Source organism: Aythya ferina (assembly GCF_964211825.1).
Source record: "Aythya ferina genome assembly, chromosome: 2".
Lineage (NCBI taxonomy): Eukaryota > Metazoa > Chordata > Aves > Anseriformes > Anatidae > Aythya > Aythya ferina.
In genome coordinates this window covers 67,498,783-67,526,433 of record NC_140297.1, presented here as the reverse complement: position 1 = coordinate 67,526,433, position 27,651 = coordinate 67,498,783, and the positions used below count along the sequence as shown (strand labels likewise).

The 27,651-nt window shown below is 35.9% G+C and overlaps 2 protein-coding genes across 10 annotated transcripts in view; one reads left to right on the top strand and one right to left on the bottom strand.

The window, feature by feature from the left end:
• Positions 1 to 361: 361 nt before the first annotated feature.
• TRIP13 (thyroid hormone receptor interactor 13) lies at positions 362 to 16,134 on the bottom strand. 2 transcript variants are annotated; one of them, XM_084511628.1, is made up of 14 exons: positions 15,717 to 16,134; positions 15,351 to 15,453; positions 13,464 to 13,629; positions 12,538 to 12,667; positions 10,608 to 10,663; positions 7,829 to 7,919; positions 6,115 to 6,187; positions 5,198 to 5,261; positions 4,839 to 4,925; positions 3,944 to 4,050; positions 2,729 to 2,882; positions 2,413 to 2,525; positions 1,183 to 1,252; positions 362 to 629 (listed from the first exon to the last, which is right to left on the bottom strand). In XM_084511628.1, the coding sequence occupies exons 2-14, from the start codon at positions 15,440 to 15,442 to the stop codon at positions 534 to 536; spliced, it is 1,299 nt and encodes a 432-aa protein (XP_084367754.1). In that variant the 5' UTR covers positions 15,443 to 15,453; positions 15,717 to 16,134; the 3' UTR covers positions 362 to 533. The 2 variants fall into 2 exon arrangements, with proteins under 2 accessions (XP_084367754.1, XP_084367755.1); XM_084511629.1 differs by lacking the exon at positions 4,839 to 4,925 and having other exon boundaries at positions 15,717 to 15,950.
• BRD9 (bromodomain containing 9) overlaps positions 15,917 to 27,651 on the top strand; it is a 27,252-nt gene continuing 15,517 nt past the window's right edge. For 5 of the 8 annotated variants that reach the window (XR_014690455.1, XM_084511620.1, XM_084511625.1 and 2 more), the window contains exons 1-8: positions 15,917 to 16,139; positions 17,078 to 17,298; positions 19,038 to 19,170; positions 20,963 to 21,023; positions 21,941 to 22,085; positions 23,252 to 23,362; positions 24,150 to 24,325; positions 27,356 to 27,488. Coding sequence is in view for 7 of the 8 variants with exons in the window: in XM_084511620.1 (XP_084367746.1) it covers positions 16,067 to 16,139; positions 17,078 to 17,298; positions 19,038 to 19,170; positions 20,963 to 21,023; positions 21,941 to 22,085; positions 23,252 to 23,362; positions 24,150 to 24,325; positions 27,356 to 27,488 (1,053 nt within the window). In the remaining variant the exon portion in view is untranslated. The remainder of the gene's footprint in view (positions 16,140 to 17,077; positions 17,299 to 19,037; positions 19,171 to 20,962; positions 21,024 to 21,940; positions 22,086 to 23,251; positions 23,363 to 24,149; positions 24,326 to 27,355; positions 27,489 to 27,651) is intronic. The other 3 variants (XM_084511622.1, XM_084511624.1, XM_084511621.1) reach the window with 2 other exon arrangements.

Genomic DNA, 27,651 nt, shown 5'->3' with positions numbered 1-27,651 from the left:
TTAAAAACAAAACAAAAACAAACAAACAAACAAAAAAAAAACACTTGATATATTAAGTTTCAGGGTAAAAACACGTCAGTATAGAAGGGCTGGACTACCAAGTGAGCACTTCAGGTTTTTTCTAGTTTCATTATTATTTCAGTAGTAATTATCAGTGCATTAGTGCACACAACAAACACTGAATTTCTATTCTTTTAGAATTTGAAATAAACTGGAAATAAAAGAACTGATGCATGCACAGAAAGTTAAGAAATGAGAAACGAAATTCTGCTCACTTTTAATAACTGCAAGTAACATAAAAACTCTTCCTGAAAGTCAGCTTCCAATTGTCTCACTGCATTTGAAATGAAAGAGCAAAGTGTGCTGTAAAAATTGTTTATTAATGAATGTTTTGAAAAACTAGATTAGGCATTCCAGTTTTTTTAAGGTGTTGACAATCTGTTTTACATATGCGTAACAACTGCACTGTTTCTTTGCAATAAGTACGTACTTTTCAAAGGTAATAATGCAGAAAAGTATAGAACACTAAACTATCACACAGAGTCTGTAAGTTTCCTTCTTTCTTCGAATTGCTTGTCTACTACAAGTGAAAGAGCCTGAAGAAATGTTTTCATTGTAACACTGGGGGACTGGAAAACAAACAAACAAAAAAAAAACAACAAAAAACATTCTGTTAGACCCACCACGGCAATAGACATGCATAAAAATTTACATACAAAGCACAGCATTTGAAAGGGAACTATTTGACTTCCATGGTACAAAATGCTCAAAATTTAAAAAAATAAAAACCTGAAGTTTTGTTTTAAACCAGCTAGCATTCTACAGTCAAAGTCAAGCTATGCAAAGTCCTGAGTCAATCAATATTACTGTGGATTTACCTCTAATGTTTGAACAAATATGCATTATTTATGAAGACAAGGTTTTATTTTAGCAACAAAGCCTCAGAGAAGAAATATCAGTGTTCTATCACAACATATCAGTTGTGAAATCAGTCTTCTTTGATCTCCTTTTAAATTATGGGCTGCACAGACTGTTTCATTCTAGAACTTGGTAGAAATAGTGTCCTTTAGATTAGCAAAATGTTTTAGGACCAATCTTTCACTTCACACTAGTGTCCAAATGTCTTCCCACCTGCCTCCAAATCAAACCCAAAACAAGATATACAGAGTAGAATAGACTTACTTGAATATAAAGTGCATGTGCTAGGAAAGGAAGTTTTCTCAGGACACGGCCACTAAGACCTTCACTTCTTCTGTAATAAAACAAACACAAGCACTGCTTAAATGCTACATATCTACTCTTAAAAGATGAAATTTCCTTTATTTGTGCTTGCCCCATAAGTTCCTCTAAATTAACTCAAATCAAAATACCTAGTAATAAGGAGCTCAGTTGCAGGTTTTTTAGCAGAAGCTGGACATGAACAGACAAATGTGTGGGAGGCCACATGGTACAAAGAAGCAAACAAGGATAGAGAAATATCCTTTATTTGCCTGCCTAAAGCTTACATCACAGTGATGGGAAAAGCATGATGTATCTCATGAATATGGGGGGGAATATCTACACTGAAAGCGTATAGTATAGATATAACCTTCCATACACACTCGGAAGGACTTGATAAATTTATTTTAAAGGTTGGACCTCACTGCTAATGCAGTCCATTGATTCCCACAATTTACATACACATTCTACTTCACCTACTTGATATAAGACTCAGTCTCTCTCCTCCTAGCACCCCTCTGTGTATGTAGAACCCAGTTTAAGTAGAAATTACACATACTTCAGGAATGGAAAGGGGAAGAACAAAAACAAATTTTGTCTTGAATGTTATTTTACTTGGTCCATAGAGACCAGCACTTTGGAAAAAAATATTGCTCAATATTGTGAATATAGTTTTATTGTTTCAAGAATTGCTATGCTGCAGAGAAAACATTTCCTTTACTAGCATACTCAGATAACTGTAACACTCTCTGCTTACACTTCATTCCCTTTTTTTTCTGACCACTTAAATCTTGCTGCCTACTGGATTGCGAGGTATTCCAAGACACTTTCTTGGCAGGAAATAAGGCCAAGGCTATTTCCAATAAACTGCATTACAAATCACAATATCCACCAAAACCTCAGGAATCTCATTAATTCAGGCAGCAATTTAAAGAACTTTAAAGAGTAGAGCAGAAACCAGAAGCAGCACTAAGTCAAGCCAGGTTTGAGGCCAAAAAATGTTTGCCAATCCTGATTGCTTCCACTTATTGTCTGCTGGAAGTTTTTTTCTAACCCCAACAATATTAATAAATAAATAAATAAAACACAACTGAGATGTTTCAGAAATCTAGCTATTATCTAATTCAATTATTTTGAGATATAATTCCACAACTCCTTTATATATATATCAAGCAGAATTTCAAAAAATATTACCTTGAGATTTCTTTTAGTAGAAGGCTTAACCTTGACACATTATTTTCTACGAAGCCAATCATCTCTAACTCTCTGAGCGTCAAGAGCTGCTGTCTAGGGTATATTATTTGACACTAGAAAACAAAATTACACACTGTTGTTTTTTTATTTATTTTTTTTTTTTTACTTAAAAATACATTCATAATTAAATTCTACAATAAGAGTGGTAATACAGAGAAGGAATCATTTTTTTGTGGTTTTGTTATTTAGGAAGGTTGATGCATATATTAACTTTATTAAAATATGATGTTTTACAGTTCTGCTTTCAAAATATTACCTTCATCAGCTCTTCCAAGCAAGAAAGATATATTCTGAATATTGCTGCAGTGGATGGAGGGCCAATATATTGCTTTATGTCAGCCCTGTCTACAAAGGCCATGTCAATTTTCTCCGTAATATTTGAAGTAGTCAGGATAACTACATTGGGATACCTTCAAGATAAAAGCAGATTTTTAGGTTACATGCTCAATAATTATCTCCTCTTGGCACTGGCAAATTGATGCCATCCTTCTTACAACTCAAGCCATCTCATGCAATAAGCAGTCACATCACTTTTGTCAGCTAGCAATTACATTAAATGATACAATGGTCTCAAGTCAGTCACTAATCTATTTCAATGCATTGTCTCTTTCTTTCAGCTATTTCTCAAGCATCCATAGTTTTTAACCTTGCTTTAGAAGTGATATAACTATTAGTGATAGAACTATTTATTATGAAGAGAGTCTACCAGTATAGTTTCTGCCATGAATAGGTTTACAAAACAAAGGCTTGTAAATTTGAATCTCTTATCTATATGCTCTTGATTTCAATTCAGTAGAAAGTATTTAGTTTAACGGCTAACGTGATACATTCTACTGTGTATGACGTTAGAATGAGCTTCAACTCACTCTAACAAATACCGAAACAAAAATTTTAATCACAGCTATATTTAGATGAAGCCTGTGAACTGTACGGCTGAATAAGCCACTTGCTTTTAATTAGCAGAAAGACAGGGCAAAAAATACCAGGGCACCTTTCTTTCTGCAAACAGAGCCAAGTATGCCCACAAAGTAAAGGAAGTGGCAGGAAAAAAACAAGAGATGTGCTGCACTAAATCCAGCACATGAAGTGGACCAAGTACTGTTAGTGATTGATTCTAAGCCAAATGCTGTACACATCTGCTTGAGACTAACATCTAGGAGCTGTTACTGATGAATGCATTCTTCATTGATCTTATTCTTATCCCTCCGAAGCAGTTACTATGACCATCTGTGCTATATCTCTCCCCAGCTTTAATGGAATTATATTATCCGCAGATTATCAAATCCACATTTGTTCACCTATTCACATGCAAAATATTCTAGTGGATTACTCTAATTTCTTTTCATAATTAGCACCATTAACAAATTGTTTCATTAACCAATTAGGATTAGTATTCTAACTGGAAATTAAGATTTAGCAGGAATCATGAAGTTGTCAGTTACCTTTCGCTGTTGTAATAACATAAATTTACCTTTTAATCTGATCTATTTGTGTCAGTACAGCATTCACCACACGAATAGCATCTGAAGGCTCTGTGCCTGCCTTGAAGGCACTGCGAGCTGCTGTGAGGCTTTCCACCTACAAAACCAAAACAAACAAAAAAAGCACCCACACAAAACATTGCATATCTGGAATGCTGGCAGCAAGCAAATAATACAATACATCTCCAGGTTCTTGAGAATAGTATCTGAAATTTTGCCTTCAAAATCTTTTGTTAAGTAGGAATTTAGGGAAAGAGAGAAAAGAATGTCAAGGAAGCAAAATGTAATAAGTGAAATCCCTGTTCAGATAGCAAGGTCTGTTTCAGTAAATTAAGTAAATGAAAAATTAGTTTTCAGCAATTTAATTTCTGGGAAATAAAAAGAACAAAACAAATAAATCAAATTTAAAACAAGCTTCCCCATAGGAACTCCAACACAAAAAAGCTAATAAAGTACACATAAGCAATTTAATACATAAGTACAAGACCGTTCAGAGAAATGAGACAATTAACTGAAATCAAATGAATTCTTTTTAGAACTTCACAACTCTAGAAAGAGCACTGTTAATACAAATCCAGGCTATTTAGAAGCTTAAAACAATATTCAATTTATAAAGACACAGCAGCAAGATAAATGGCACCAAAAAAGGTTTTGCTTAATTTTCAACTGGAATTTGTCTGTTAAATCACATCGTGTCCTTCCCAAATCTCTCAAATCCGCCAGTTTAGATTAAAATTTACTCCTCTGCACAAAATTATGTAACTTATTTGAAAAAAAAAAAAGCCTAAATATGATTTTATTACACTTCGAGAATTATCACACTTTCCTACCCATAATTTACTTTCTGCTAAGTTTTAATGTACGTCAATACTATTAGAATTATACCTCATCGATTAGTACAAATACAAGAGCATCTTTGTCATCAATTAACTCTTGAATCTTCTGGAACATCTTGGTTACGAGCTTGCCACTCTAGAAAGAGACCATATACATATGTTTAACTAATCCCATACCACATCACTTTCCAAGTCTTTCCAAATTTAAGAATGGAAAACTCTGTAGGCTTTTTATTATTGTTCTTCTAAGTAAGGCACTATCATAGCTTCTATTTAAGTGTTTTCAAACACATTAAGTATCCTGAATAACTTCTGGTGCAAAAACCTATTTTACGAACCAAGCTCAACAGATTACAGTGTAGCTTATAATAAAACAGAGTCCACTTAATAAGCTAAATCAATACCTACCTCAGAAAACCATTTAGAGAAAAGGCTATGGCTGTTTATCTCAATTAACTGTCCATACTTATACCTAAATTAGGAAGGCAAAAAGAAGCGTCAATTCTGTTGCATTGTAAATAAAAGTCAGTGATATCAGTAACTTCCGTAAGTCTCACTCTCTCCATTTCAAGCCTGGAATTTTGTGAATTAGTAGTTTAAATTACTTAGTTCTAAAAACATAACACCCGTTTTGTTTTTAATTATAACTTCCAGAAACATGTCGCACTAGAATTTTTCACATTAAACTGCTATCAGGATTCCTTCATTAGAAGGGTTTTGGTTGCTATTTCCATATAGTTTAGGAAACCGTTTCCATGTTACTGGCATCATTCTTGGAAGATTTTGTTTAGTATAGCAAGTAAGAGCATGTATAAAAGCATGAAGCTTATTTACCATGTGAAGCATTTTTATTTAGCTATTCGTTGCAAAGAAGCTTACGGTTAACTCCTCTACTTGTCTGATATATAGACTGACTTCTGCTGACTGTGGCATTCAGACAGTTCAAGTATAAAACAAACTGGCACCAAAATCACTACCTAATAAAATCAAGTTTTATTAATCGTGAAGATTCAAATAGCAGGCATAATAACCTGTGATCCTTTATTCTTCACAAATGTACAATACTAGCATGAATAAATGATGATACTGCCACTTGAATTTGTTTTTTCTAACTTGGCTCAAATAATTAGACATTTTAAAAGGATTTATAACACCATAGCTAGTCTTTTTTTTTTTATATCAGATTAATTTTATTGCCAAGCTAGAGCTACGAACCTTAGCACTTGGCACCAGTTACTTGAAATCAAGTATTAAGCATCTTTGGGCTATTAAAAAATAACATTTAAAAACAATAAATTAAAGTGAAGAATTTCCAAAAAGATCACCTGTACGACAACCGTATTGTCAGCTTCTGAGCCAATGCTTTACAGAGAGAGGTCTTGCCAGTTCCAGGAGGGCCTGAATTCAAATAAAATTCATACAATATATTACACAGAATCTGCAACAGATTATTAATGACACCTAACATCTTTTTAATTACTGTATTTCATTACAACACTAATTGCAGCATTACAGGAGACAGGATTGGGAACATAAGGGTCTTTTGAGAACTTTGCTTACTCACTACAATTTTAGAGCTGTGCTCTGTTGTCAGCTTTTAATTTTTATGTTGTAAATTATGATTATGTATAACATGCTATGTATATGATACGTATAACAGCTTGTACACAGACACCATAGAATTAAAATAATCAAATTCTACAAGAGAAAAGTGTTTCACCCTAGCAAGGCTTATGCTTGTTAACATTCTCAAAAAATCTGTGCTTTGCTTAAACTTCCTAAAACATACCCTTCTAACATGCAAAAACAGAAATCCACTATGCCCAGTTTGATCAGCTGTTCACTTTACCAGAATCTACATACTGGGGTAGCCCAGAGCATCTTAGGAAGTGTGCTACAGGACAAACCTTTTGAATATAGCTTGAGGCCCTATAGAAGAGCCATACAGATTTCTCCAAGCAGACAAACATATTTAAACAGAACATGAACGTATGGAGATTGATTTGTGGATGCTAAACAAATGGATGACAGCAACCAGCTGACAGTATTTCCATTCAAAGCCAGTAACACCATTGTATCATAAATGTTGTATTTTGCACTACAAGAATTTTAGGTTTCCCAGTATTAACTTCTTTGTGATCACAATAAAGAGCCCATTACCAACATTAAATGTATCTATAATAGATATATTGTCAACAGTCTAAAATAAATAGCTTTCCAAACAAAGACATCCTGCATCTTCTAAACTAATAAATAACCAAGGAAGAAAATATTGATTTTAAATAGTTCATTGAACTAGATGTGTTAAATATTATAACTTAAGTAGAATCACAACAAATACACTCATAAACAAATACACTCGTAACAAACATTTCCACTATGACCTTTAGTTTTTTGAATACCAGTCTGGATGACAAAATTGCAATTAATCAATAACATGCTGCAATATGCAACAAAATGAATTCAGCTGATGTCCATCTCATTTATGGTATCACTTCCACAGTAAAGTAGGAGTGATTGAACACTACAACTTAAGTGAAATAGTGCTAACGAAATAAGTGAAGGTACTGCCTTTATACTGGACAATATAATATACTGTTAATAACAGAACACTTGGATCAATTTTGCAGTTTCCTCAAAAGTATTTGTAATAAAGCCATAATTAATGAATTTTAATATTGCGGAAGAACTGTAACTACACTGGTTCCTAATGTGCTCAGTAGCTACAACATTTTTTGCACTTTATACAAAAGCAGTAGTATCACTTAAAAATGAAAATTAAAAACACGAACTATAAAATTTATAATGTGTCAACAAAGTTCCTGCAAAACCTAGTAGATGTGAATACTAATTTGATTATGACATCACTTTTCTTCTAAATTTGTACTGCATTATAATGCATCTAAAAGCACAGCTGCTATAACACAAGAACACGTATATAATTTTGCTAAACATAAGAACTGCTATACAAGTTCTTCAGAAGGAAAATATAAACAGATGGCCAATGAATCAACTTGTTTTAAGACAGATAATTCTTACCATGCAGCAAAACAACTCTGTTCCATGATATCAGGTTGCTGTCAACATTTCTGTCAGAAAATAGTAATGTTGTTGTCACATAATCAAGTAACTAATTGAAGACCAGGGTTGGGGGGGAAAAAAGACACAAATTAGAGATGGGTCAGCAAATACAATTACAAATGGACAGTCTCCTAGTTATCTCTATCATGTACTCAAACAGAAACAAAAACAAAACAAAAACCAAACAACAAAAAATTCATTGAGTTTAAATCTCTCAGACCAAGTCCCAGTTTCCTTCTGCGAAGGTTGGAAATTCATTTCCTCCTTGCCCTTGGGAAAAAGAATAGCATTTACTGAGCACAAATGGAGTCTAGAGATTTTACATGAATAAATTAAATGCTTTTATAGAAGTTAAATTATTTTCATTTTCTACTCTCCCACTTCGAGTGTGTACTTAATTCACGAGCTGCCCAAGCACAGAGGGTAAGAGAATCAGACTCTGGTTTCTGTTTAACTTTTATTACAGGTACACATCTGTTTAGTGTGCTGTAGTCTACCCATCAAACAAAGCATTTGCTGTCAAATTTAGTTGCTTTCTATTGAAGCATTTGTATCAGCTACTGTAAGTAATGTGTAGATTGGTTTGTAGGTTCCAAAAAAGCAAAGTTGCATGTACCTTCCTTGAATGCTTATTTCTAAATACAAAATTACTTCATTATCTAGAGTAAGCCAGTAGAGAACTCTTTCCATTAAATGAATATGAACCTGAGGTGTGAATGAATACTGATTATTACCTCTAACACCTGATATCATTTTGTTTTGTATTATCATTACCTGTATTGTGCTCCATTTAACATAAATAAGACAATAAATAGTATTCCTGAAATAACCCATGCCACAGAATGGAACAATTAAGGAGCAGAAACAAAACAAAACAACAACAAAAAAACACCCTGAACTTCACTCAGCATATTTGCCAATAGCATCAATCTGTCAATGTAATATTTTAAAACTTAACAGGAATCATTTCAGTCTGCAAAGTCCAACCATAACCAGCCAGTTCCACAGTTTAAGTGACAATTCATCACAGCAACTTCTACAGAAGTTAACTAGTTCCATTTTTAGTCATTGAAAGCTAGCACTTCTTGTTCTACCAACATACCCTTACAGTCAGTGTTCTACTCAGTTATTTATTACATCAGTAAGTCTAGAGTCTTGTCATTTCTCAGATGATTTGGAAAGCAGTTCCATAAATCAGACAAGCGCTGATATGTTCATTGATGTTTACTTTACAAATGAACAAGCACTAAAATGTTTTGTTACAGAGTTTATGATTATAAAGCTTTAAGTGAAAATAGTGTATCTGTGGTGTTATAAACAAGCTAGTAAATTAGTTACATGTGCCCAAAAACTTGACACAGAAGCATTTTTTTTCTTTTAAATAGGCATAATAAACAATTTATGAAATGCTGTCATAAGAGCAACTGAGTCACTTGTGACTTTTACTCACATCACAATTATTTAATTTCAGGTTACAGTTCTACAAATTCTTGGAGTTATCATCACAACCTCTAATGAAAGCACAGAATCTTCAAGCTAGAAAATGACCCCACGGAACAGTTTTGTTTCTTCTGGATCCCTTACCAGCACTTGAATGGGAGTGCACTTGCTCTCGTCAAATCATTCAATGTGCATTTGTATGAACGGTAACACTGCAGATTCACATTACAACTAAACCAATCGGCTCGCTGCTGCCAGAAGCACACAGACCAACTCCCATTTTCCTCCACCTAACTGCACCTGCCAGTTTTGTTGCACTGAACCAATTCCTGGGACAAAAACAGGTGGCAATCAGCCCATCACACAATAAGTTGGACGTTTTGTGTTTGTGTTTCCTCAATTAGTTAACTGCAAGGGTAACAAGAATGCCAATAGAAGGGAAGCACCAATAATATAGCTGAGAGAAACACTATTCCCTTTTAGTGATACCAAGCCACCAAATTTCCTTATCATTAAAAAACTCACACCTGTTATACAACAGATCTCTTAGGACCTTCACAATACAGAACCGATTTCAAAGAATGCTGCATACGTTTTTCTAGGCCTCTTTGGAGTTAATTTTTCCACCAATTTTCTTCTCCCCTTCTAGGAAAGCATACGATTAATCAGTCTTTTGAAAACGTGCAGTATTATAATCAAGTGAATTTCTACTCCCATTACAGAGAACATTCATTACTTTCTTTGAGGCAGGATGCTTAACATGTCTAAAGCAAAAGTGAAATTATTCTAAGAATTTGTACGTAGCTACTAAAACAACACCTCCAGAGGTTAAACTTCTGATTTTAACTGTTTTGTTTTGTTTTAAATAAGCTAACATATCTGAAGAAGTTAATTCTAATTTGTGGAATGGCCTTCACTGAAGCTTTTAACATGGAAACTGAGAATTTTTTTTTTTGCAAAGCAGACTTCACAGTCATACCTACTCATACACCTCTTGAGATATGATATTTAGTCTCAAAACATCAGTTCCATCTTCCTTTGTTAAGGATACATCAGAAAAGCACCGAAGTACCAAAAATTACACAGAAATTTTTGACAACAATGTAAAGCTTTGCAAAATGGCTAACACTACACTACCCTTCATAATGTAGAACTGTAATAAGCAGACATAAGAAATCTTTCTCAAGTTTGTTATTTCCAAATAACTTTTCCAAAGGATGTAACAACTTCAAACAGTCTACACTTAAACTCTTATTTCTCCTCAAGCAATTTTAATTGTTATTAATTTTCTACTTACATGTGATTTTACTTCAGTGTCATATATAAGACTTTCCCAAAGGCCATGAAATTCAGCTGTGGAAGCAATACATTACACATCCGTTTAAGGTAAATCAGTCCAAGAACTTGTAATCTATCATTGCAGTGCAAAGCAGTTTTCAAATTATTCTCAACTAAAATTAAGGATCAAGAACAGAGCTATGAGAACAACGAAAGTATATGGAAAAAAATATATGTATGATTTTTCTCAAAAAGCAAACTCTACTTTTTAACAGACAACTTTAACTTGTAGTTCCTTGAATACTGTAGTTCCTTGAATAATCATGAGTGGAAATTATTCTTCTTCAACCTTCTATCAGTTTTCTATAAAACCTTGACAAGAAAGAAAAAAATCAGTATTTCATTTTGTCTATTCAAATATTTATTTCCATCCTGAACTGGAGAGGTAGCTGGCTGTATTTTCCCAAGTTAAAGAGCTGCAAAAAGTTGGGCTGGGAGAAGGTTTTACTCCCAAAGTTATACTCAGCTATTTATTTATGTATTTTACATGAGCATGTAAAGGAAGAAAATAAAGAAGCACGTAGTTGAATAACGTATAAAAAATTAGTTGTGATTTTGGGGTATTAATCATTTCTAGCAATTAGCTAGAAATTTGTTTTCTTCTTACAGCAGCATTTGTTTTCTTACCTTACAGCAGAAGAAAGCAAAAAAAAAAAAAGACTGTGATGAATTATAAACCACAATAATATGAGAATTATGTCAAAGTACCAGACAGAATTCTTCCCAAAGAGAAACGTTCTTAATACTTTGGCTATCCACAACATAAAAGGAGCAAGAAATGTCACAGAATCACTCCTCGAACTCAAGCTTACACTTGTACTTCTCTTTCCGGATACAGAAGGCAACTTGCCCAAGCATTAGGCAGCACTAAAAGGCAGGCCATGCTTTGTTGCAGCGGAAGGCCTTATTCTTCTTTCCAGAAAACACTTCGAGGACTCTAAATCTCTTCAGCTTCTTTGTTCCTATCTAGGGGAAAAGCATACTTCGTACATGTGAAGTAAGCTTCACGTTTCCCTCTCTAGGAAAATTATTTTCTTTAGGGACAGAGAAAAATAATCTGCAAGTTTACTGAAAACACAATAACAGTTGCTGACAGTAGCACCAACAGTATATCTATCAACTACATATCTAAACAAAAACTTGTGATTTTCATTGCAATAGGTTGATAGTATGTAACTTTATGAACAGTTGTATTAAGTTCTCAAAAGAAATTCAAGATAGTATTATTTGTTTAAAAGCTCAGTTTTTTTCCCCAGACTACACGGTTTTCAATACAGGCACATAGAAAGCACACTAAAATTACTTCAAACATCAATTTTCACAGGGAAAAAAAAAAAAAAGAAAAAAAAGAAAAGCAATAGATGAAAGAATCAGACACCTGGAAAGAATCAAGTTCAAAGTCACTTCCATTCCTGTGCCTGTTCTGTTGCGTTTCCAGTAAAGCTTTTGTACAGACATTGAAGTCTGAAAAATTAAGAGCATCACTGTCTTGGAGGCTGGAAGCCTGTAGTGGGCTTTGGAAAGCCAGTATTTAAAATTAGGAGTTTCTTGCAGGTATACAAATGAAAGTTTGGAATGCTGCCCATAGGGTTAAAGATTTGCATGCTTGTGATTTTGACTATATGTTTTCAGGATTTATTTCACAAGATCAGTGACTTCCAACCACAAATATTGCAGAATTGACATTTTGTGGAACCACCTGTAGCTCAGTCAAAACCATAAAAAAAGAAAGGCCATATTTATTGGCTCCACCCACAAAGGAAAAAGTTACTACAGCCGATACACATAATACCTTTAAATGGTAGCCCTATAAACACTTTTAGCCTTTCCAAGATTTTATTTCATTGTAATTTCTCTGGACCTTCCAGAATTATCAGATGGGTGGGTACCTGCAGGTAGCACCCAGTGGTTAGCTGCAACAATATCTTCATTATCTTCTTCCAGGTTTTCAGAGCTTGGCCCTTCTTCATTCAGATGAAAAATGTGAATGGAAAGACTGCTTTTGCTCAAGTCAATAGGCTAGAATAGATATAAAAAGACTTTTAATAAATCATATTACTGTGTTCAGCTGAGTTCATACTGTGTTCACCATAAGGACATGGACTTGTTCAAGACAGTCCAGAGGGTCATAAGGATGATGAGGGCTGGAGCACCTCTGCTATGAAGACAGGCTGAAGATGTTGGGTTTGTTCAGCCTGGAGAAGAGAAGGCTCCAGGGAGACCTTATAATGGCCTTCCAGCCTTCCAGTACCTAAGAGTGTCTTATAGGAAAGCTAGAGAAGGATTCTTTATCAGGGGGTGTAGTGTTAGGACAAGGAATAACAGCTTTAAACTAAGAAGAAATTCTTTACTCAGAGGGTGGTGAGGCACTGAAACAGGTTGCCCAGGGAAGCTGTGGATATTTCAGCCTGGGAAGTATTAAAGGTCAGGCTGGATAGGTCTTTGAGAAGCCTGGTCTAGAAGATGTCCCTGCCCATGGCAGAAGGATTGGAACCAGGTGATCGTTAAGGGCTGCTTACGACCCAAAACATTCTATGATTCCACAATTCTATGATATTTCTCACTTCAAAGTGAATTAGAACATAAATTCACAGTACTCAGCTGGCATTCAGCTTTGAAGCCTATTGTTTCTTCCTACTATGGGGTGTAAACCAAAAAACATAGCTACTTTTTCCCATTTATACCTGTTGGTCTAGTAAAAGATATTCTTCCTACAGACCTTGCTTATGGAATATGACCTTGCTTAGACAATCACAAGTCTACCTACTATTTCATATACCTACGAACAAGGCTGTACATTCTTGATTGTAAATACCTGTCTTTCTTTTAGCTTCAGCTCTGTATCCACAATCGACACAGACTGCACATTGCTGTTAAGGAAGCCATCATCAAACTCTGTCCACTTGTAATCACCAAACACGATGTTATGCCTGTTCAACAGTTTTAGGACACTCATTCTGATATCTTCTTTCTTTGCCGTGCTAATAAGAAAGAAACAGCATTATTTATGACACTGACATTTATAAGGCAACTAATATCACAATGCTTTATTTATTAGTTTATTTAATAAACTAAGCCTACACAGAAAACAGCCTCCATTTAAAAACAAACACCCACCACTATAACAGAAACAAATTATCAGATTCAGTTTGTTTGCACAAGCAACGAGCTTGATACCTTTGCATTAAAAGGCACACGCAAGGGAAGAGTATTTGATCTGCTTGCAATCATATCAAGGGACCTGGAATGACAAAACTAAAAGCTTTCGAGAACAGAAATCAGTTACACTGACTGTGTATCATTAGGAATAATAGTGAAACTCATAGCCAAGCTACTAGACTGAGCTTAGTTAGCTTGGAAACTCAGTTATGCTTTCACTTCTAAGGACAACTCTGGGTGCTATATGAAGAACTCCAGTAAAACTAAGGGAAAAGGCATAGCATCTTAAGATTCCAGAAGGATGTTAAGTTTGCAGCTTCAATGCAATATCTTGTCTTTTCAAGCCTGATGATAGTGGATATTGTATACCTTGATCTTTACAAGGCCTTCAACATACTCACCCATAGTATCCTGATAGCCAAATTAGTAAGATAAGGAGAGGATGAATGGATAACAAGGTGGTTGGACTGTCCTGCTCGGAACAATCAGTAGTCCAAGAGAAGCTGCAAGTAAGTATGTGAGGCAGGAAGGGGGTGAGGGAATTAGGACCAACACTGTTTTCACATCTTTGATAACACCCTGGACAACAGGATAGAATGCAGCTGAAACATGTTTATGGGTGACACCAGAGCAGGAAGGACTATCAATATGCAAGAGATCAAGGCTGCCATTCAGATAGAGACTTCTGCAGGCTGACATAATGGTTTGGCACGAACCTCTTGAAGTTCACCAAAAATATATGTGAAATTCTGCCTCTGTATCTATCACCCAGACAGCAGTACAGAACAGAGGCTAAAGAGATGAAAAGCAGCTTTGCACAAAAGACATGTAGGCACTAGGGGGCAACAAGTTGGTAGTGAGTCAGTGGTAAACACCTGCCACAAAGAAGGCCAACCTTATTTTAAAGGTTGTGCTACCAAGAGTGCAGACTAAATATTAAGGGAAGAGATTCTTTCCTTCTCATCATCTGTCTGTGAGACCGCATCTAGATACAGCGTCTAGTTTTGGGGTCTACTCGTAAAAGAGATATATTCTGGAGCAAGTCCAAATGATGGCCACCAAAACAACTGTAAGACTTTATCACACGATACACAAAGAAAAGCTGAGAGAAACGGGTTTGTTCAACCTCCAGCTATCTCAGCTGTGGGGAAACTCATGATTGTGTAAAGGGAACACAAACCAAGACTCTTGTAGGTGCACAGCACAATGACAAAAGGCAACAGACACAAGCTGCAGCAAGCAAAGTTCTAATCAGACAAGAAAACATTCTTCCCAGCATGAGGGAGGTGGGTCAAACACTGGACCAGATGTCAAGAGAGACTGTGTAACCTCAAAACATGATTAACCAAGTCCCTGTATAATCTGATCTAATTGGCCCTGCCTTTAGCAGTAAGCTGGAAAGACAATTTCAGAGATCCTTTCCAACATAGTTCATTCCATTTCAATGTTTCTTTTACTGTTTTTATGTGCACAGGCTTTTTCCACTACTGATTCAAACTAAAAATTCACTATAGGTTGCCAGAGACTAAAGGGCAAGAGAGACCTGATTGAATTTTGATGAACTTCCACGTGTATTTGAATGTTATCGCACGTGTTTGGGAGCTCTTGTTTCAGATCCCCAGCAGTTTCGTCCATCCTTCTCACTCCTAAGGAAAAGCAACAAGCACAAAAAGCAGACTTTTAGTGACCATTATACGACCAGCGGCACCAGCAGCCCTTCCTCGCACAGGAACACCGTGCCTCAACCACGCATCCCCCAGCCCACCGCGGTGACCAGCACCCACAGTCACCAGCACCTCCCTCCGTCTTTCGGCAGATGCCGGTACCGGCCAGGGGACATAAGACACGTCGCGGGCGCAGGCTCCTGCTCCTCCCTTGGCTAGCGTTACAAGCGGGGAAAGGAAATCACCTCACGTCAGGCGGGACCCCGAAAACGGTGCCCTGCAGGCAGGGAATACGAGGTCGCAAGAGGAGCAAGGGGACTAAGCAGCTTCTCTAGCCTCTCCGTGAGCAGGCCGCTGCGAGGGCTGCGCTTCTGCCACACAAAGAGCAACAGAGCAGCGTACTCAAAGAAGAAGAAAACCCGACACGCCAGGCCACCACTACCGCCTTTTTCCAAAACGGCGGGCTAGCGAGAAGAGCTCCGCCTCCTTCCCCTTGACCGGGATCTTCCTTCGCAGAAAGGGGAGGGGGAGAACCCTTCCGCCTCGAGTGCTTCCGGGCAGAAAGGAACCTGCGGTTGGTGGGGTCGGCTCTGCTATGGGCAAGAAGCACAAGAAGCACAAGGCGGAGAAGGCGGAATGGCGCTCGGCCTCTGCCACCACGTACAGCGGTAAGAATTCGGGGGGGCGAGGGGGAGCGGTCGAGAGAGGGGGGCGCCCCCTTGTGCTCAAGGACGTGTCTCTGTCCCCGTGGCTGTCGGCAGGGTTCGGCATCCCTTCGTGGGCTGGGTCGCAGCGGAGAAGCCTTCGTTTGCGTGGGTGAGCGCTCCGGGGGTGAGCCGCTGGGCGTGGAGGAACGGCAGTGCTGAGTGGAGCGTTTCCCTGAGAGCAGGGACTCCCCTCGGCGGGAGAGACAGGGCTGAAGCAGATGGCGGCTCGGGAGACGAGCTGAGGACACAGAGCAGGCGCTGGGACACTGGCGTGAAGTGTCATGGTGTGTTTGAGCCCGGGTGTCTTCGTGGTTTGCACGGCTCTTGTTGAGGGATTTTCGTTACTATATCAGTGTTCGAGTGATACGAGTTTTCACCTTGTTCTGACAAGCGTTTGTCGTGCTGTGCAACTCAAGGAACATTTCTAGATGTATTTGCGAATCTCGTGCAGCAATTGAGGTTCTACTCCGTGGGAGGACGTGTTGAAAGATTAGTCATTTAGCAGATACAAGAAATGCTTCTAGCAAACTGTTCAAATGTTGTCAGGAAAAAAAATCAGTGAAATAATTACTGTTACTGTTGGTTGTGGCTTCGAAACAGTTTGTGTTTTGCAAGCACTAACACTTGCACTTATAGTAGGATGCCAGAACTACACTTGTATCTATGATATTTTTATGGAGAGCCAAGGAGCTAGTTCCTTGTATTTTCTGAGTTTTTGGAAGTCAGGATATTAAATGTATGAACAGTAGCTGCTTAACGTGGATTCACTAGCCTTTGCAATTGCATTTATCTCTGAACGTATTGCATGCTTTTTCAAACCAGAGCAGATTCTTGTAAACAGCACTTCCAGAAGAAGCATCCCTATTAAGATTTTTTTTATTTTTTTTTTTTTTTTTAAGATTACGTGGACAAGCCTTTGGAAAAACCTTTAAAACTGGTACTTAAAGTTGGAGGCAGTGAAGTGACTGAACTTTCTGGGTCAGGGCATGATTCTAGTTACTATGATGACAGATCAGATCATGAGCGAGAACGGCATAAAGAGAAGAAGAAAAAAAAGAAAAAAAAGTCTGAGAAAGAAAAGGAAAAGCATCTTGATGATGAAGAAAGAAGAAAGAGAAAGGTAAGGTGTTACTTCTAGAATTCATATATACCTGGATTCAGACATGCTTGCTTATCAGATGTAAAATCTGGTTCAGTGTACAGAAACACTTCTCTTTTTCTTTTTTTTTTTTTTTTTTTTAATTGGTATTGTAGGAAGGTCATTGTTTGGAAACTTCTTCAACCAAGGGCAAATCAAAAAATGTTCACACTTCACAACTGTAGAAAACCCCTGTATGGGACTTTGTGCATGTCTTCCATTTGGAAGAGTAATATCTATGTGATGACTTGTTAAAAGAAACAAGCTTTTACATTATTCAACTGCTTTTTCTCCTATCCATTTGTTTTGTCTCTAGATATAATTATTTCTGTTCTTAAATCTGATGTTTCATGTTTCACCCAGGTCAGAAACATGCTTTGCTACCCTTTGAAGAGGGTATTTTTGTTCTTTCAAATAAATCCAGAATGAACTTCTGTCCCTAAGACGTTACAAGATATTGGACATTGAAACTTATGTTTACTCAAAACAGCTTTTTAAAATGTGCTCTGTTGAGTACTGTAATACAATAGTCTTACCATCTCTTCTTCAGAATAACTTCTGCATTTGTGGCTTTGGGGCTTTGTTAGTAGAAATTGTGATCGCCTTAGTGATGTCTAAGGACACGATTCATGTTGAGGAGTGAGCCTGAAATTGGCAAGAAGGCACTGACACTACAGTTTTGTTTTAATAATACTGATTTTGTGTACTAATCGTACTTTGACCTCTTTGCTTTCCGAGTTCTATGCTGTCATCGTGTTCTCATCTGACAGTTTTTCTGTACTCCTTTGTGTTTGTTTATGGCAAAAGTGTTTTTCAAATTGATTTGTTGGGCTCGGTTTACTTGAAGGTGATGTATTTTGTAGGATTGTTCAGAAGCTCTTGAACACAGCACAGAGAGAGGAAAACGTAACTTGTAGAAATGTTTTCAAATGTTTCAGTTACGTGTAGGTCTGGGAGTTGAAATGTACCAAAAGAACCATGTTTAATGCAAGGGCATTGTGCTTTTTCTCTGGTGTGTGTTTTTGGTGTGTATGTGGTTTTTTTGTTTGTTTGCTTTGTTGTTTGTTTTTTTTTTTTCTTTTCTCCAGAACTTCATTACTGGTGCATACAAAAGAAACTAATGGTAGATCAGTAATAACACTGTAGTCTAAACAAGGTTAATCAAAGTATGCTTTTCTATTGCAAACATGAGTAGTTACTGTAAGAATGACTCGAGCATGTCTTTGCTTTGAAGCTCAGGAAGAGATCAGCAATTGCCACCCCTGCCAGAGCATTTCTTTTGGCTCTTTTGTACTGTTACTGAATTATTGCCTATTTTATTGATTCCTGTTTAATGCATCAAGCAACAAAACACGCACAGATGTGCAGACTCTTCTTTACTGAATCAGCAATTAGCGTTGTTTACTCTCTGATGTGGGTATTAACAAGCAGTTTTGCATGGAAATAGCTTCAGAATTTAACATTCTTTTTAGGAACTAATGAGAGAACAGTAGTGCATTAAATACAAAGAGGAAAAAGGTAAACACTATTGCATAATCAGAGAAATAAAAATTGACAAGAGGCAGTGGAAGTGACGCTATTGTTCAAACAGTATTATTACATGCTACGGGTCAGATATACCTTGAATATTCCAAATGAAAAAATACTGTCTTTATCTTCTTGTGTGTAGAATAGCACATTCCAAGTATGTTCTAAGACCTGTTTTCTTCCTTCTGTACTAGGAAGAGAAAAAGAGAAAAAGGGAGAAAGAACAGTGTGACACTGAAGGAGAAACTGATGACTTTGATCCTGGAAAAAAAGTGGAGGTTGAACCTCCTCCAGATCGTCCTGTAAGAGCATGCAGAAATCAGCCAGGTGAGCAGTGTGAAAACTTAAATCATCTTGAGTGCTTTTAAAAATGCCGACAGAGTAATCAAGCCTTTGCCAAGGTACCAGCATGTAAAATTTCCATGAGAATTTTCTGAACTCTAGAGACTTAACAGAAACTTCTGAATGTTGAAAACACTGTCTGAAAAATCAATATTCCTCTTGATGCTGCTGCATTTTAGTAGGTATGCTTTCATAGATTGAACATGCTGAAGACATCTGTTTCAGGCTCCTGTTACTTAAGTGGAATAAAGTGTCATTGTGTTCCACAATTCCTCCCCCTTAGCATTTCCTTGGGGTTTGCAGAGCAATGGTCATAATGTCTGAAATTAAGCTTTGCTCAGTTCAAGAGAAAAATCTTGTAGACTGTTTAGCTGTTGTTACAGTCTTTTTTTTATAGTCTGTGTGGAGTTTTAAGCATCAAAGTATATTAATATAGTATGTAAGTATATAAGTATTTAAGTTTTGAGTATTACTTTTTTCATCAAAAGTATGGCAGATAAGTTGTGATAGGATGTCTCTAAAGACCATAGTCCCTACAACTCCATACCAGTTTTATTTAAGTCTCATCACTGGCCAACATTTATATCAGTTGCATATGGTAATTTCTGCATGTTTAATCCCTTCGGGTTTTCAACACTTTTCAGTGGAAGCTTTTTCTTAGAAAGAATGTTCAGGTATATCATGATCTTAGTACATATCTGCCTTGAATTGGAACTTAGTAGTAAATGTTATGTCTAGGAATGTATTATTTTGAAAACACTGCCCGTTAACAGGTCAAGCCATTTGTTGAGGAATTTTTAATTATGGCTATTACAATTATGACTACTTATAATGACTTCTAATATTAAATTAGGAATTTGTCCATCAAATGTAAAGGTGCCCTGATAGGGGTTACTGATACTTTCTGATCAAAGCTTTATGTCTCTGGATAGTCTCGAGTCTTGAAAAGCTGTCAGGCTAGAAGCTGCCACCTACGTTAACTAGGGTTCTCTTTTCATCTGCTCGGAAAAAGACATATGTGAAAAGCATATAAAAGACATAAAAAGACATATGTGAAAGCATATAAATGGTCTTAGCTGTTTTGGTTAAGAAGGGAAATGTTTCTCCATTTTCATGATGAAGAGTTGGAGCTGTAATTCTAGATTTCTGGATGCTTCTTTAATTTTTCAAACTTCACAAGAGAGCCAGTCTCTCTTAAGCATATACATGGACCAGGTAGCTAACATTTGTAGCATTTATCATTTAATCTGTACATTAGGTAATATCTTAATCTATACCTATCTTTCCTGAAAGTCTGCATCTGTGTGTCACTCTTCTTTTTGACTGAAATATTAGACTGAATCTCAGATGTGCTAATTGCATTGGTGTTATGGCAAAGGAGCTATTAAAATTTTACTGGTAAAACATCAGAATGTGGATTTCCCAAGTGCACTGCTTGAGCAGCAAAGTTTCTTTTTTCTTTTTTCTTTTCTGTAAAAACAGGTAACACCTTATGTTCACTTAATAAAATTTCTTAAAACTAATAAATAGACTTAGCATTTTTGCATCTAATTTAATATCTACTAGTTTTTAATTTATTATGTTTAAAACTGATTAAGTAATAAAGATGAATAAATCACTACTGTATGCTTATAAATAGATTATCTGATGTGATGTATCTCGTTTATCTCTAAACCAGAACAAGTTGCACTTGTAATTACAATTTTGTCTGGCTTTTTTTTTATTATTGTATTCTCTATTTCATTGCACTTATCCATGTTTCCATCTCAAACTGCAGCTGAAAATGAGAGCACACCAATCCAGCAATTACTAGAACACTTCCTTCGCCAGCTTCAAAGGTACTAAGTATATTGTATCTCTAGTTATATTGACAGTGCCTAGCACATACGTGTTACTTTAAAACTTATCCTGGTTTTCTGTTTGCAAATAATGCCTAAATGACTGTAGTAGCTGTAATATGTTTGGTAACTTGCAACTGCATCAGACTTGTTAATTTTTAAAGATTAGTTGCTGAATATTGTTACCAGCAATGCCTGGGGTTAAGCATGGTATGTTTTGGGTGTAGGGTGTGTTGCAACTGAAGATTTAGTAAATACTGAGGACAGAATTTAGGGAATAAAAAAAACAGTTCTGAATTGTAATAGCTTAAAGATGGAACTGTTCTTAAGAAGTTGTGTTTTATTCTACGTCCTCTGACAGATGCCAGAGCAAATATGTTTTTGACATATTGCTTGCTTGATAATCTTCTGATTTAGAGCTTTTTATTTTATTGTTTGCATGTTTTTTTTTTCTTATGTTAACCCTATAGCTCGTATTTTGAAAAGAAAATTTAAAAAAATCTTTGATTTTGCTTTTTTTAATTATATAGCAAGAAGCTGAATTTAGAACTAACGTAAAACTGTAAGCACTGCAGTTATTTTTAGAGGATCTTATGAACAAGAAGATTGAAAGAGGTGAAGCCTCTTCACATAGTGAAGCCAAAAGACCCATTTGGAATGTAAATAGAGAAGGCATACAAGAAATAATTACATAATTCAAGAACTAGATGAATCTCTTTCAGAAAGTCTGCACATGCATAATCAAAATTTTCTCCTGCATCAGGGACCTTTTCAAGTATTTATCTGTTTTGGGAGAGTGTTTTCAGTCATTTTTAAAAAGACTGCCCATTTTATGCCATTAACATAGTATAGAAACAAGGGCCATTTTGTTTGCTTATATAAAGCTAAAAGTGTTTTGTTTTGTTTTTCCCTTTTAGGAAAGATCCTCATGGTTTTTTTGCTTTTCCAGTCACGGATGCCATTGCTCCTGGATATTCCATGATAATAAAGCACCCCATGGATTTTGGTACTATGAAGGAAAAAATTGCAGCAAACGAATACAAATCAGTCACTGAATTCAAGGTGAATTGGTAGAGATTTAGTTATTTCAGAATGCTTCAGGGAGAAATTGAAGATTAACTTTAGAGGCCTTTCTTAAATTATTTTATCATGCATATGTTCAGAACTCAGTATATTCTTTGTATTAGACTGGGTTTGTTGTTTTATTTATCACTGTGGAAGTTCTCTATTTCCTAGTTTCCTATTCTACTACAGTCTACTGCAAATTACGGCGGAAACCAAGTACGTATTCTGAAGTTACATAGAATTCATGCTTCTAGATGTAAACATGAGTAAGAATATTACAAAGTATTAAGTTGCTTTAAGGAACCTGTAGCTGATCCTTCTCTCTCTCTCTTCTTCTCTCTCTCCTATTTCTTTTTCTTTTTCTTTTTCAATTGGGTTAGGTTGAATAAATGGTAATTTAAACATCTGCAAGAAAACTGGAGATACTAAAGCATTTTGTGTTAGATACAATAGCAGCTGTGTATTTGCATATAGTTTTCCATGTAACTTCATTTGGAATGGTGTTTTGGCAGAACTTGTGTGGCAGAGTTATTGGCAACTTCTCTTAGCGATGTTGGGTATCGGCATTGCTGTAATACTTTATTGAATGCATTGTTGTTTTACAGACAGTACAGTTTGATTATTTATTTTTTTTCATGATGTCAGCTCTTGGGAGGAAAGTTTTATTTAAGCAGTTCATTTAATTCCATCAGCTGCCTTCAGTGTTGTTACATCAATACCACTCTAGAAAATAATAGCCTTGGCTGTGAACATTGGCTTGTTTTTCTTTTTTTTTTTTTTCCTTCCTTAGAAAAATCCAGCAAAGTGAGTAAAACATGGCTTAGATTTCCTATGAGTGAATTGACAAATAGTAGTTCTTTTACATTTTGTCCGTTTGATACATATTTATTAGGAGGAAACATTACATTTGATGTATAGGCAAAACTTGTTTATACACAAAGAAAAACAATTCCAGACAAATCTGAGCATTCTGAGTAAGGGAAAAGAGAAAAACATTTACAATTTAGTCTTCCCTTTTGGCTTTCCATGAGTCTTCTGCTTTTGGTGCTAGAATGTTATTGTGGTTAAAGTTTTTGACAGAGCTGCCTTGATGAAATGGTAACTTCCAGTCATTTAACAAAGGAGTTTGAAATTTTAACAGCTTTTCTTTTTGCATTCTACAGGCAGATTTTAAACTTATGTGTGATAATGCAATGACGTACAACAGACCAGATACTGTTTACTACAAGCTAGCCAAGAAGATACTACACACAGGCTTTAAGATGATGAGCAAAGTAAGAGACCTATTAAAAACAAAGCAGAAATACTTTGTTTCGGGGTTGTTGGTTTATTAATCATTCTAAAAAAAAAAAAAAAAAAAAAAAGAACATAATTAATAAGTGTTGTTATTTCATCCATCTGCCATTAATTATAGCAGTACCTATTTATGCTGCTATATTTAGAGGCTTGACAGCATTTATATTATAAATACACCTTTATTTATCAGCCTCATCTGCACCACTGAAGTCTGTAGGAGCTTATTCCACAAGCGTCAGTGGAAGTGCCTCAAGTCCAACTATAAAACATTGCTTATGGGTTCAACTTTGAAAATAAGATATTATTTAAGTTTTATTTCTGCCTTTCTTTTTTAAAGGTGGTGGGTGTATGGGAGGTTTCAGGTATTTCACAGATCTGCATGTGCAAATCCATGCATTTTTTTTTTTTTTATTAAAATGCAGTTTTTAGTCTGTAAAATTGAATTATTTTTCTGAGCTCCTTTTTGTGTGTGTGTGTGTGTGTGTGTGTGAACGTTTGTGTTGCAGGTCTGTTATGGTAAGAATTGTGTAAAATAGGCAGCTGCCTTTGCACATGCATGGGTTTTTGTTTGTTTCCCTCTTGATAGTTGGGCTGCAGAAATTCTGATGCCATGCTACCATGACCAAATCATGTTGCATCACCATTGGAAACGAGGCATTAAGAACAAAATAAGGCCATGGCCATTCCCATCCCATCCCATTATCATAGCATCTTGGCTATGAGGGAAAGGTTAAGTCCCTGCTGCTCTGTCCTTTCTGATTCTAGGAACGGCTGTTAGCTTTGAAGCGCAGCATGTCGTTCATGCAGGACATGGATTTTTCTCAGCAGGCAGCTCTTTTGGGTGATGAAGACGCATCAGTTGAGGAACCTGTCCCTGAAGTTGTTCCTGTACAAGTAGAGACTACCAAGAAATCTAAAAAGCAAAATAAAGAAGTTATTAGGTAAAGGTTTTAACGGGCATGCTTACTGGTCTGTTGCAGTTTTTGTAGTATCAGACAGCAGCAAAGAATTGAGAACAGATTCCTTGTGTCCTTTTTCCTTGTGGTCCATGGGATAAATGAGCAATTTAATTTATTTATTATTTCTTAGAGGTAGTTTAATAATCCTGTATATTCCAACTTGAAACAAGTAACTCAAAGAGTTATTGCATATTCTTTTGAACACTAGCTTACAGTTACTGTGTATATATTAATATTTTATCCTTCTTTACATCTGCAGTAAATAAGTAGGGTTTTTAACATAGACACAAATCTTTCATGTTTTGTCATAACTTTGATTTTTTTTAATTTGATCTTGTGGTATATGTCAAATTTGATGGAAAATCACTGTGTTTATTTTAAAAAGAAAAAAGTGTTGGTGTGTATCAAAATCTAAACAGTAGCTTTGTGAGAGGGAAAGTGGACCAGATCAGTAAATGATTTTTATTTAAAAATGATTTTATTTTAGTTTTTTTCTGGCAGGATACAGGTGTACAGAAGACTATTTCTACAGCAGATGATAACCTCTTCCCAGTGAAATCTTACTAAGCTTCTTTGTAAAATACATTGGTAGTGTAAATAGCTGTCTTCTAGCAACAGGTATCTCCTTGTCACAAAATCATGTCTTTACTGCTAAAACCTAATTTTGGACAAATTTAATAGGTTTTTATTTTCTATTCTATGAGGAGATTGTACCAGAAACCCTGATTTAGAAGGAAATTATCATCTTACCGTTCATCAGATGAATGTCATCTTATGTAGATGTCCTAGGATAGATTGCAGAGCTTTTAGAGATTGATTTTTATACAATTTGTCAATTAAATTCCAGTTGATGGAATCTACAAACTGTAACAGAGCACTGCTAATTATGTAACAAATAATTTGATTATGGAGATATGTCCTGCAGTCGTCTCTCTCAGACATCCAGAGGAAAAAAAGTAGTTTCTTATTTCAACTCAATGCTCTCACATTTTTGTTAAAAAGAAGTTCTAGAGTTCTAAACAGTCACATGTTTAGTGTAACAAGAACATTTTTGTAATTCTATTTAATATCTGAGGGAATAAAAGTATTTTGTGGCAATAGGAGACGGTAATATGTATCTCTCAAAATATTTTTAAACTGAGTAATTCTGGGGCTATTCTGAGGTCAGCATACAGAAACACACCTGCTGCTGTATAACAGGCAATGATCAAAGCGTATTGTGTTTAATAGATTACATACAGGAATTAATTGAATGTACCTTTCTGTAAAATGGGACCTCCTACAGATGTTTGTTTTTTTTTTTTTTTATACCATTATTTGGTTTGTATGATACCCAGAACAATAGGTTTCCTTTTCTGATTAGTTCTTCAGTAAACTACCTTATAGAAGTACATTTGTATTTTGCCACTTTTTGTGTGCTTGTCTTCAAAGAGAACTAACAGAAAAGGAAATTGAGACTGCCAAGCAACACTGTACTGCTTTGTCTTTAAAATCAACCTTAATGTGCAATCACATAGTCAAGAATATGTGAAATACATGACTGAATTGTATACTGCTTTCCAGTTTCTTTGGGATCAGTTTTGCTATAAATTTACTTTCCTGTTCTTTTCAGTGTTTATGTAATTTTAGTACTCTGAACTATATCTCTGCTAATTAATTTGACCTTTAAACCAATTGTATCTTGGCATCAGTGTGATAAATATTCTTTTTGATGTACAATAAGAACTTTGGGTAGTGAATCAGACATAGGAGGAGATATTTTTGCCTTCACAATTCACAGCTCAAAGAGCTGAAATCGATGTTTTCAAAATGTGTTAGTTTAGACTTCTGTGCTGTAGTTTAGAAAGTGACTTGATTATCTTAATATCTAAGCTTTTTTTGAAAATTTTGTCCAGTGTACCTGCCGAACATTCACTTAAAATTCTTGTCCATTATGCATTCTGTAGAGTGATAGAAAGTATCTGTTTTCGAGGAATTTCCTGCTGTATGCACCATTTCCTTAAGTTTCAACGGAACAAAAAGCTTTAACGCATTTTTCTCATGACCCTATGATCTTTTCACTGTCTTTAATAGCAAAGCTTTCTGTGTATTGGATCTGAATCTCTATACAGAAAGAAAAATCTTAGCTAAGCAAATAGAAGAAGGTAACCTGGCACAACGAAATGGATCTTGTGTATAGGTGCTCTACATTCACTTACCTAGTACCTAAGGTGTTTGGCCCTTAGTGTGTAATCTCTACGTAATACCCTAAAAGATTTTGATGTGCAGAGGTTTACTTATATATTTAATGAAGACTGCCACATCTTACTGGTACTTTTGCATTCCCTCGTGCAATATTGCCTTTCTCTATTTTTATGTAATAGTGAAGATACTATGTCCTTTTCCATTTGAGGTGTGCTTATTTGTTACGTTTTATTGTCTAGTGCTGTAATGAAGAGTGATCTACTAAAAGATAAACAGGAATGGTGTGACTGAATATGAACACAGATTGTCAATATTGACAAACGTAGGAGTTAAAAGGAATCTCTGTTTGACTGGGAGCAATGTCCTATTCTTTCTGGGAACTACATGACATAATCCTCATAATTGCAGTATGTTGGGGTTTTTTTGTTTGTTTGTATATTTTCCCCACAGAATTGCAGATTGTCCATTCCTTCATCATGTAATTTCTTTCCTGCATCGTTCTGTTTGGCATTTGTGGTAATAGCATATTTGTCTATGTGGAACACCAGGGATGCATATAACATTCACCTTGTAGTAATATAAAAAAAAAAAATAATCCCAATTTCTGTCTTGAAGTTCTTCCTTTATTTCCATCAAGGTATAGAAACAGTTAATAAGCTAGCTTCTGCTGAAAAACTTCAGTTTCGTAGTATGATTATAATTCTACAGAAATGCTAAAGTAGACTCTCACTGGGAACGGAGTGGGACTAATCTGTTTAGCAAACTCAGAATTTTAGCCCTTTGTTTTATCTTTTAATTTCTACAACTACTACTCTTTTCTTTCTTTAGTTGCATATTTGAACCTGAGGGAAATGCGTGCAGCCTGACAGACAGCACTGCTGAAGAACACGTCCTGGCACTAGTGGAACATGCAGCAGATGAGGCTCGGGATAGGATCAATCGATATCTTCCCAACAGCAAGGTCTATTTCATGACCAACTTCACAATTCCATGATGTGCCTAATTGCATTGTTGCATCTTGGAAAATAGGCTTTAGTGCTGCGGTGAGACTGTAGCATCTAGGAAGGGTAACGTATGCCACGTGTGATTTGTCTATCACTTAATTACCACTGAAGCCCATTTTA